At 42.1% G+C, this 12,479-nt stretch overlaps 1 protein-coding gene across 1 annotated transcript in view; it reads left to right on the top strand.

Moving 5' to 3' along the window:
• The first annotated feature begins 2,936 nt into the window (after nt 1-2,936).
• The window catches only part of LOC133512898 (ryanodine receptor 3-like), a 90,312-nt gene continuing 80,769 nt past the window's right edge, over nt 2,937-12,479 (top strand). Inside the window, exon 1 of the mRNA XM_061842964.1 lies at nt 2,937-3,201. Within this exon, the coding sequence (XP_061698948.1) occupies nt 3,154-3,201 (48 nt within the window). The 5' untranslated portion in view covers nt 2,937-3,153. The remainder of the gene's footprint in view (nt 3,202-12,479) is intronic.

Genomic DNA, 12,479 nt, shown 5'->3' on the forward strand with positions numbered 1-12,479 from the left:
ATAGGTGAGGGTAGCAACGTTGATCGACTGGTAAATTGAGAGCTTAGCCTTTCGACTTAGCTCCCTCTTTACCATAATGGACTGATACAAAGTCCGCATCACCACAGACGCTAAACTGATCCATCTATCAATCTCCCGCTCCATTCTTCCCTCACTTGTGAACAAGACACCAAGATACTTGAACTCCTCCACTTTGGGCAGGATCTCATCCCCGACCTGGAGAGAGCATGCAACCCTTTTCCGACCTAGGACCATGGTCTCTGATTTGGAGGTGCCGCTTCACACTCGGCTGCGAACCACTCCAGTGAGAGTTGGAGATCACGGCTTGATGAAGGCAACAGAACCACATCATCTGCAAAAAACAGAGATCCGATGCTGAGGCCACCAAACCGGACTCACTCCACGCCTTGACTGTGCCTAGAGATTCTGTCCATAAAAGTTATCAACAAAATCGGTGACAAAGGGAGTCCAACCCTCACCAGAAACGAGTCCGACTTATTGCCGGCAATGCGGACCAAACTCTGACAGCGGTCATACGAACAGCCCGTATCAGGGGCTTCGGTACCCCATACTCCCTAATTTAACCTAATCATTTTTTAAATACTGAAAAAACAGCAACGACTGGCTTCCTCAGTTCTATTGAAACTGTCAGACATTTGTCCTCCATTGTCTGTAGCGCCAATCCGAGTTGACCTCAGGCGAAAGGCGGAATACACCATCGACGGGGAGCCAGTCAAACACAGGACACATATTAAGACAGACAACCATTCACATGCACATTCACGCTGACGCTGAGCGTTTAGGGAACTCAACCCATGCTGTCTTCACAGAAATCAGGAGACTGAACTACTACACCACCAGTGACCCAGACAGGGATCAGTTTAGCAAAATACTCATCATCACGGATAAGGTTTGATTCGTATCGATTACTATGGAACATGGACAGGCCTTTCTAATTCTGTGTGCCTCCTACAGGGCTAAATAATTAAATAAAACACTTGTCAGTATGCTCTTGTGCAATTATACTTTATAATACAGTAATAAACATGCATTGTTAAAATAATAGGCCCCTGTCAGTGTAAATCAAATGAACTTTTGCCAGATAAAAGGTGAAGCACGGGGAGCCAGTCTAAGTCATGACTTTCGACTGTCATTCTTCATCTGCTTGCTTGCAGCTTTAATGGCAGACTCGAAATTGCAGCAGGAGGAGAAATAGTAAAATGAGGGAGTAGCTGGATATTGAGGCAGAAATAGTAGCTGCAGCATGCAGCTGTTACAATTTTTGTACGAGAACAAAAACTGGAATTCCTCCCAAAGGCAAAGTAATTTGTGCCAAAAGGAAACAAAACTGACTTTGGATCACAACTCCACAGCGACACCTATCTCATTCATACAAAATTCATCGATCCACTTATCCTCACAAGAGTTGTGGAAGTGCTGAAGCCGACTGCAGCTAACTTGAGGCAAAAATTGGACTACACCCTGAAGTGGTCACCAGTCAGTCACAGGATGCAAAAGTCAGGCGTTGTGTGCCACTACGCCATCAGTGGCTCATCTGTGCAAAATGTAAAACCAAAAGTCAAAGTGTAAACACAGCCACAGGAACATGTCCAACATGGGACTTCATTGATTATGGGGAGATGATTATTGAAAAAAAAATCTGAAAATTTATGGCATTAGTTTTTAAAAGGTCTGTATCCAATAAAAAGGAAAAAAAACCATATAATTTCTGGTCTTATGTTGAGGTGAGGGAGGGTGAAAAGCAGAAGGGGGTCTAAAAGTCAACTCACTTGGGGTCCGCAGCAAATAGAGTCTGTAGCACGCCAAGTATTCCACAAAAAAGTGTTTCAACTTAGTATTAAAAAAGTACAACTAAAGGAAGACTATCTTCTTAATTTTTTATCATTAATAGTTCAAAACAAGATTGGTTACCTGAGCTACTCTCTCACCTGCCTGATATTTTGCATATGCCTCAGTTTGTATAGTGGAGTGTATAGTGACGTCTAATACTGTATATATATATATATATATATATATATATATATATATATTTAGCACAGCAACTTTTCCTGTGCATCCTGAAATTGGCCATGCTGTCCTAAAACTGTTTTTAGAAGGACAGAAGAGAATCAATTAAGAATCATCTTTATTTGTCAGAAATATGCACACATTTTCCCCCAGTGCATTCAACCAATCACTGTAGTGGATACAGCAAATACACACATTATTCGTGGCACACAAACTGGAGCAGGGAGCTACTTAAGTGTCCCAGGAGGAATTTGATTTAGATTGGATTTAGACACTGAATTTGCCTTTCATGCCTTTAGAATTTAGGCTGTGAATGTAAGTCAGTCTTTCTGACAGCTTTTAGATGATCAGAAACGGCCTTTCTGGCCCAGAGGGGTCACACAGGTACCTAATAATGTGGTCGGTGGATGTCAGTACTTCGGAGCTTGGTAGGACACTGCTTTGACGTTAGAGGGCAGCATTGGATTAATAGGGATTGGTCCTTTCATTGAGAGCATAAATACAATTTTCACACATGACCAACACTACCAGTGACCGATACAATTAGTCCCATTGTTAAAATCTTAAACACAAGAATTTGGGTGTCCTATAATGAGTTTCTCACATTTCTGTAGGCTACAGGGTACACTCTTCTGAGCTGACTTGAGGCCAAACATCAGATTTTCTCGACGTGTTGCTCGGCTGAGCTCTTAAACTGCAACTGGCGTGCATGCTATCTCGAAAACGCCCCAAGACCGATTGTTATCGTCCTCTGTGTTCGAATAAGGCATTATAATGTGCCTGCATTTACGGGCGCGGAGGTCGCAGATGTGTCTCTGCTTCTCATTGTTTCCGCGCCGTGCAGTCCCCCCAGCTAAGCATCATCATCATCATCATCATCATCAACAGCATCATCATCAGAGGCGGCAGCGGCAGCAGCAACAGCAGCAGCAGCAGCCCCCCCTCCACGCAGACCTCCGTCCTCCTCTGTCCGCCTCCTCCTCCTCCTCTCCCGGGGCCACCGGTGAAGGAGACTCGCGCACCGGGGTTTGGCCGGCAGTCTCGCCGCCGTATGGCCGTGGATTAGCTGTATGCTCACATCGACAAGGAAGAGGAGCCAGCGCCTGAGCGGGCTCGCTTGCAGCCATGGCTGAAGGTGGAGAAGGAGAGGATGAGATTCAGTTCCTCAGAACTGTGAGTACACCTTTGCTGCGCTGCAGACTTCTTTGTCGTAATCTTATCATCATCCCATGCAAGGGAGGTTGTCTCTGCCTAAAACAAGTCCTCATGTGGGATGTTTCTGTCTCTTGTTACGTATAAAATATTCTGATAGGTTCTTGTACACATCTCAAAGATGATTATAGTGCCTTCATATTTGTGCATAATCTCAGTGAGTCCTTATACTGTTTCAGTACATGCAGTATGTACTCTTTGAAAGAAGAACTTGACAACAAGTCCACCACAAGATCCTTATCCTTGATCTTAAATCCTTCTGTGTCAAGATCGTTACAGTGGCTTGTTGATGCCAAACTGCATTTGTCACTAAATGATTTTCAGACTTGTATGGAAAGGCTCTTTGTGAAAGGAAGAGCAGCCGTGCACGCTCGTGGAATATTGTATGCTCACAACCACAAAAATTGTTGCGCAGGTAGTCAACACTTCTGTGAGGAACAGCTATCAATCTTTGCCTTTTATTATAATCTTCAGTTTTCACACAGCGTCAGAGATCTATCCATTTTACATTATGTATGTTGTGTATAAAATTCAGTACATCATTCCAACAATCAATAGCAATGTTACTGTCTGCATATTTGAGCAAGGGGTTTCAGCTTTTCTTTTATGTCACCAACATTTAAAATAGCTACCAACCGAGGAGGAGCTAAATATTAGAAATAGTTCTCTGTAAAATTGGAAGGCATCTCCACAACTACAGTACAGGTTGAAACCAAAATAAGAGGTGTATTTCTTAACTCAACATAGGTATCTTTACGGCACATCTTCTTCTTTTAGTTCGTGCAAGTTTATCATCTTATGGTTGGTAGTAGCCAGGTTCTCAGACAGGTTCTCTGTAGACTGTGCCAGTGTATGGTGTCTTGGTAACGGTTTAAAGGAACAGGAATACTGTTGGCAAAAATAGATGATCATATAATGAGGCCATTAGTGGTCAAATTTAAAGAGAGTCAAGTTGAAAATAAATCCTTCTAAACCCCTAAGCCGGTATGAGGTAATATATTGCAATTGGAGCCAGCAGAGATGCTGCTGATTTTCATGAAATTAAAATACCAAGGGGAAGCTCGTGTTTTTGTCTTCTCACTTTAGATACCTCAAAATCAAAGTTGATTTTCAAATCAATCATCCATTTCTACCGCAAAAACAAAACAAAATATCAACAAGAATCTGTGCGGGGTGGCCCCATAACAGAGCCTTTCGGCACGACTCACGTACGTAGTAAGTAATGGAGTCTTGAATGTGTAGCCGATGGGCTTTCCTCTGCCAAGAACAGCAGTGATCTTTTAAAACCTTCCTTTAACTTGCCCGCTGTCGTCTGATACTTCTTGCTCATTTGTCCCCAGATTCACTCACTCTTTTAACCGCGGTGCATAGAGGTCACCGCAGTGGCATGGCAAATTTTACTGCTGCTGAAATGGCATCGTTTCACAATGGATTTTTTTCTTTTTTTCATAGGCTAGCCTATTTTTGGATTTGGTAATTTGAGGTCAGTGAATCAGTTTGGTGTTCATGTGTGTGTTGAATGCAAATGTGGAGCGTTGTGTTGCAGTCAGGCTGCACCAGACGTGTCACAGCAGAAAAGAGTGCAGAAATTATTCATCAGTCCACACACACACACACACACACACACACACACACACACACACACACACACACACACACACACACACACACACACACACACACACACACACACACACACACACATGCACACGCACACACAATCATTGAATGTACCATAGGTGCTCAGTTCAGAGCTCATTCCTGCAGAAAGAAATGCTCAACATGGATACATGTACCGGTAATTATGAAGAGTAGTGTGAATGCACACACAGGCTACTGCCTGTGTGTCCCATACATTTAAGTCACTGCTTTACGTTTGTTGCTGGCACCCTGATGTCACCCGTTATTGGCGTCAAAGCGCTTCATAAAGCAGTTTGCAAACTGCCTGTTCTCTCACAGCGGAAAGTAATTTCCCTGGAGTGGGAGCAGAAATTACCCCTGCCGGACTGCTGCCTATAAAGCCAACTCTGTGGGAAGAGAGGAAAAGAAGTTCGGAAAGGCATGAAGTTGACTCTTGTGGGTAATTTGGTGTTGACGGGAAGAGGAGTTGTTTTGATTGTGAGCCGGGAGACTTGGTGAAACGTTTCCTCCAAACGAGAGGGACTGCTTATAAGGCTGCACATGCCTCAGGAACTTGTACACATCCCGTTTGGAATTGGAGATGCCCTAAGTCACACCAACCTTTGCTCCAGAATGAACAGTGAATAATATGAATAGAAGATCAGTTTATGGTCACATGAATCAGACTGCTCATTACGCACGAGTAGTTCTTGAAATGAATCGGTGGCTCACTCTATGTTGTGTCATTAGAGTGGACACGGTGGGGGAGCAGGAAGAGGGATTCAGGAAAGCATGCTGTGTGATGATAAGCGCGCAAACAAGCACAACCTCATTGTTGCAAGAATCCCTGCAAGGCAAATGTAACATTTTGGTGACTTATTATCAGTTGGAGTGGGTGTCATGTCTTTGAAAAGGCCAGACTGGCTCTGTGGCAGCGCTCGCTTTGTTTATGTGAAGCCACCGGTCTCACTTTGCATCCTGCCGGTGACTTTCAGTGCAGGAAGGGAAAAAAGCAGGAAAAATTAATTAGCCACACCGTTGGAATCAGCGAATAACGGAGAGCAAGCATTGAGAGTCAAAGGTGGCTGTGGGTTGTTCCGATTTCAGTGTCAGTTATCTGTCTCCTCACTCTATCCCGTGCACTTGTGAATAATCGGCTGGTATCGTTCCTCTGTAACTGTCAAAGATTTGTTTCATTTTTAAAGTCGCAATTATTTAAAAATTATATCCAATTCCTTTCCATCCACAAAGGTTTTTTCCTCTCAACTTTGCTTGTTAATGACGAGCTATTAGGTGAATTTGTATGGTGTGATTATACTGACTTACTATTACTTTACTTTATGTCAGACTGATGGGGCTCTGTATCACAGAATATTTTTTCAAAAAAAGAAACAACAATTTAAAAAATGGCAATAATAACAAAAATGATACAAATATCAAAAAACAATAAAAATAACAAAAAACACTCATCAGTTTTTTATTGCTCGATATGGATTCAACACATTCAAAATGCTTCATTTCAACATATACTAAACATGTTTAACAACCTTCTTCTAGTGTTGACCTTTTACATTCACATGCGGTGTCACTGTTCTGACTTCATTCCTCACGTTTACTTCTAATGTCACTTGTATGTACAAATGTATTGCCGCTAAACAGAGCTGCTGTAATGATGAAATAGCGTTTTGTCAGCTCTTGTGAGAGTGCTGCTTGTATATTAAGCTGAACGCTGGCTGAGCGTTAACCAGCATTGTTCTGCAGCATAGTAGGGAATACACGGAGTACTCCATTAACTATCTTGCAAGGTGTATGATAAAACCAAGGGTGGATGCCATTATGAAAGTGATGTCTGTCATTTCAGTTCTGATCCGAAAATGGTTAATTGCCCAGTTTCATTGCTTACAGACATGTTTTTATGATGTGTGTCATGTTCTGCGATGGTAAAGTGAAATTGTAAAGGCACATTTGAAGGGTCACTGACGGGAAAAGCACGATTTTTAGTATGTTTTTAATTAAAAAAAAAAAAAAGGCAGCCAGAATGGACCCAGTCGTTTTTTTTTGTTTTGTTTTTTAAACCACAAAACATGATTTTGACATATATGGCTTTTTGTAACTACCGCCATGAAAATCCTCTCGAGGGATTTGTTTTGGAGATGAAGCAGGAAGTGACGTTATCAGCAGGAGCGCACTCAGACGGCCTCGTGTGCTTATACCAGTTTTACCTGTGGGAAGGTAGCTCTTTGTTCCTTCATATAAGGCTCATTTTATTGCTAGATATTGTTCAAACAATTCGGAGGGTAGATTTACTCTTCATATGTTTCCAAAAGACCCGGTTCGTCATGAAAAATGGATTGCACAGGTGCAAAAGACGAGAGCTTTGAGGGTTCCAAATGACAGATGGGTGTGTTACTAATAAAAAAAATAATAGTTGGGGGGGGGGGACGTAATCCTCTAAGAACGTAACAAAAGATCTGCGTACGTAAGTCAGGGGTGCTAAATGTGTTGCTGTGTGCACCGGCGCCGCGTCCGCTGATCATGGCTTCGGTGCCGGATCATGGCGCCGAGCCGGGTTGCTTTACTGCCTTGTTGTCTCTCGTGGCTGAGTACACAACATACTGTCATACATACTGTTGGGGAGTCTGTTGTTAGTTAGAAGTGATCTGCATATCATCTAACTATGGCTTAAAACGATTGGGTAATATTGCCCCAGTCACTTCACTTGATTATGAGATGTACTCTTCCTCAAAAAGAGCTTCCGTGTTAGAAGGGGTGTCGGAAAAATCTGAAGCTGTCTTGTTCCTCTCCCATAGCAGGTGCCACTACGTTTTTTCGATGGCGAATGTCCCAGTGTGACGTCTGCTGATGATGTCGCAAGCAATACGGCTAACACTTGGATGTTAAGTGAGACTTCCACAACTTTGCGCTTGTATGACACGCTGTCTGATCATATTTATTTTTTTGTATAGACATTGAAGTGAATAATATTATATGTATTTTTCATGACAATATCTATTTTAGAATGTTTATCGGTATGTCCGTGGCCCTTTAAGCATCCTGAAAAAGTGAAGCTCTCAGTATTGATGAAAAATACTGATGAACGTACACCTCCAAGGCCACAGCTCTATTGATTTCCCTCATGTCTTATTTTGCATAACTTGAGACAAATTCATTATCCGTAGCATAATGCTCAACAAAGTTGGTTTGTTGCGACAACGGTGTTAATCGGGGGCAACTTCCCTCTGTTGCACAATGAATGTCCCACGGATAAATTTGGCCTGCGAGATAGCGAGAACTGAGCCCGTCTAAAGCTGCTGTAATGAGCTATTGATCATGCCAGCGAATGAAGACATTTCTGCAGTAGTGTCGGTGGCATGCAGTAAGCAGCCATGATTGATCTCATGTGTCGGAGTGTGAATATTTAAACAAGGCAGGGAAGGGAACCTTCCTCTGTGGAAGTCTGTCATTCTTTATACCTCTGGGTTATACCTCTGATACAAGTCCTCGGATGTGTACTCATTACTTGACAGAATGCTGTACTGGGTTTTATGTTCTACATTTTATTTTCATTTGGATGTTCGACCCATCAGTCTGCCATTGAGAATAGTAGTAATTGTTGATACAGATAGAATTTATATTAGCAGCCAATTTTTATTTCCAAACCCTCTTTTGGTCTGTACATAAAATAAATCTCACAAGCTATTCAAGTTATTTATTGAGTGACTTCTTGGAGTCCTCTGAACCAATTTAAAAAGTCTCAACTTGATTCTTCCCAACGCAGCCATTGAGTTGAAGTTTTTGTATGGTGAGCTGGAGTCTATTTTAGTTAATTTTGGGCAAGGGGGTACATCGTCGACTGGTCGCTGGTGAATCAAACGGCACAAATACTGTAAATAGGCCGCCATTCACACTAAGACTCACTTCTATTGAGTATTAATAATCTTCTGTTTATCTAAGTTTTGTAAAATGGACACTGATGACACCACGCATTGAATTTGCATGAATTTTATGCAGGATGCACAAAACACACTACGACAAAATCTAACCTCTGTTCAATGTAAAAAACAACGGCAACTTATAGATCTTCATTAGAGGCTTGGATATGGTTATTTTGTGAGATCTTTGCTTATTAAAATAAGCTATTTTTGACTCATTTTTGTTTCTTGAACCAAAAGACAGCTTTCTCCACATATTCACTTTTCATGGATTCAACCATTCGCAGACTATTCTTTAACATTTATTTGCTAAACAACTCAACTCTTTGTTGTCTTTGTGCTCATGAGTTGCTTTGGTGGCGTTAAAGTGAGCTGAGAAGCATAACTTTGTCACAAATTGTGCTTTGCCAACATATTGTTGCATCTTTTGAAAATGATAAATCTTTTTCGGAGGGTGTGCTTGGGCAAAACTTTCCAATTATAGCATTATTGTTTGGGATGGTGATCCAATCCACCGTGAGAAAGTTCAGTTGGATGAAAAAGAAGCACATATGTAATGCTGACTGCAAAAGACGGGCTTAATTTGAGAAGGCAGCATCTCTGGTGTTTAAGCAAATTCCTCATTAGATGCATAGAGGAAGAAGAGTCTCTTGTCCCTTCAACTCTTTCAAGAGGAAGCGTTAGGATTGCAAGAAGCGACAGCCGTGTTACCACAGAAACAATGTCAGTGTGTCACATATTATTCATTAACATTCTTCCTACTTACGGCGGTGCTTGTGAATTTTTTTTTGTGCACGTGTCTAGTTTGCTATCTGCCTGTAGTGGGGTCCACTGTTCCCCCCCCCCCAACTCCGCCCCGAGTAAGCCATTTCGAGGAGTGTTAACTGCAGTAATTTGGTGCTGTTAAGCTTACGTTGCCCTCCCTCGTAGGAGAAGGTGGAATCTTTCTCTGAGGCTCAAGGCAGCTCCCAACAAAAAACACTTTTCTATCTTTATGCTTCAGGCATTTTTTTGTCACCAAAGCCTGTTTTTGAATTGATTTTACTGGTTGTGCTTCATTTAATGATTTGCCTGATTTTCATAACCCAGTTGCAATGAGTGGTGCGTTTCAGTCACACTTGCACACACACACACACACACACACACACACACACACCACACACACACACACACACACACACACACACACACACACACACAACTCTCCGTCTTTCCCCCCTGCAGGCAGATGGGTTCCAACATCACATCTTTTTTCTTCCCATATTAGTTATATTGGCCTTGTCCACTCAATGATTTATTTCTCTGGAACAACTGAAAAGTGATTCAAAATTATAAAGATTGTGTATGAATGTGGATAGATTCATGAGCTCCACGGACGTACTTAAAAGTCTCCAGTGGTTATCACCAGCTCATATTGTATTAATCACGTTTTCTTTTGCCACAGTGGCCGAGTGACGATGCTCCAGTGATGCACGGGAGACTTGCGAGACTCTCATTGCGCCTCTCTTAAGGGGAATGAGTAAAGACACTTTGATTAGCACCGGATAAATTTATGTCCATGGGAGTAGAGACCCAATTTTGTTAAATACATCGCCTGCACGCATCTGCGAAATTATGACAAACTGGTCTAACCCAGCCCCTCGCAGAGATGCGCTGGGCGAACAGGGAGAAAAGAGCGCGAAGACTCCTTTTACCACCATTCCCCGCTTTTTTCATGACAGGCCTCGGGTGACCCTTCCTTAGTACTGTCAGTTATCACAAAATGATTTCCCATTCTCTCCTTTACTACGATTCTGATTCTGTTCTAAAGCGTCTCAGCTGTGCTTTCAAGTTGACACATGCACTCTTCATCTGGGTATCGGCAACAGTCCCTAAGCTAACAGAACTCGTTGTTTCAGCTGTTAGGACAGCCGCATTGAAACATGGATGAATATGGAGGAAGAATTCAAGTCAGGATAGGCTTTAAAAGGCCATTTATGGAAAGTTGGTCAAAATTGGCAAAAACAGGGTGTTCCCTTCCAAAATAGTTGAATTAAAATAAATTATACAGATACAGGGACTATCAATTAATCTCCCTAACCTACATACAAAAACTTCATCAAATATCATATGCCAGTGCTCAAACATGAATTCCCTGTTGTGTGGCAAGCAAATCATTCGGAGGACACTTCATTAGGTACTTGTACATGAATGTACAACCTTATGAAAGCACACCGTGATGTAAAATAATAATAATAATAATATGTAAAATAATAATAACATAAGTAGCATTACAGGATTTTTTGGGCAGAATAGTCCAACTGTTGTTATTTTCCATGAAAACTGAAATACTGTACCAGAATTTGTGTTCACAGTATATAGGTACCGTAGCAACAAATATGCTGCTTGCGCTACTCCCCCATTTGGCCTCCAAGAATCTTTTTCACTTAAAAATACCGCATGTTTCACAAAGAGCTTGAATTCCCTCGGCATCTGAGGAAGAGGAGCAGGGGATTGTTGTTGTTTCTTAACCCCCCCCCCCCCTTTACTATAATGTTGCCGCATACCCCTAATGCCATCATGTTGTGTATCGGGATAATACAGTGCTCATTAATAATTCAGGCATCTCATCGCAAAGCACAAGCGTTTTACAGAATACGTTTATTCCATTTGTTTCTTCTAATGCAATTGACTAAAGGTATAAAGCAACGCGGTGATTAAAATGCTAGCTGTCACATGAAAGCTACCACTGAGGAGAAGAAGTAGTGCTGCAAGGTGAAATGAAACAGTCAGAACTCCCCCAATGCTTTAGTACTGGAGCAGGCAGACAGACTTTCTACCTCCAGACCAGGGACGGCTTTAATCTACATGCAGAGCTCACTCAAAGCATCCTTTTATAAGCTCTCCCCTCAGATGACCCACAGCCACTTTCACACTTAATGAACATGTGCTTTAATTCTGTTCTGAAAGTTGAAAGCTAGAGTTTGGAATACATGCATATTTGCAAACAAGTTTTTTTTTTTTTTATCCATGTTCCTACCTTACAATCTAGTTCAATTTAGCTTTAAACTTTGATCTGGCTTGTGTTTCTACCTTACGGTGCGCAGGTGGGATCATGATAGCTGTATCAACTACACAAAATACCAACATGGGGACACAACACCGTGTAACCGGCTAATTAATCCCACAAAGACGTTATTTTGGAGCATCGTTTCAAAGAAACAAAGCAGCTCACGTCCAACGTGTACTGTAGCTGTAACAAGGGTCCAATGTAGGTGGTCGAGGATTTTTTTCCGTTATTTCTGGGCCATGCAGTAGTAGTCTGAAGTTTGTACTGCTTTCATGTTCCAGCTTTAGACAACCCACTAATAGAGCTCCCTTGTAGAATATATGCTCCCACTGCATGGGCGAATGTGTGTGAGAGGAGAAAAAGACAGCTTGTAGGGGGGGATGCTGCCCAGCTGTATTTTGTACTCCAGCTGTAGCAGTTTGTCAAGTACAAAGTGTTGGCATGTGCCTCAGCCTGTGTGTACACTGTTGGCTGGCATTGGGCCTTCGGTGAAGTTGTACTCTTCACCACAACACCGGAGTATATTGTCATCAAAGGAAGCGTCCCACTGGTTTGGTAGGGTATTGCTCCAAGATATTATCATATTTCAATAACATTTGGGTACGGGTCACATCTGGCCTGTTTCATTCTTGAAGGAG

This window comes from Syngnathoides biaculeatus, chromosome 15 (genome assembly GCF_019802595.1).
Source record: "Syngnathoides biaculeatus isolate LvHL_M chromosome 15, ASM1980259v1, whole genome shotgun sequence".
Classification (NCBI taxonomy): domain Eukaryota; kingdom Metazoa; phylum Chordata; class Actinopteri; order Syngnathiformes; family Syngnathidae; genus Syngnathoides; species Syngnathoides biaculeatus.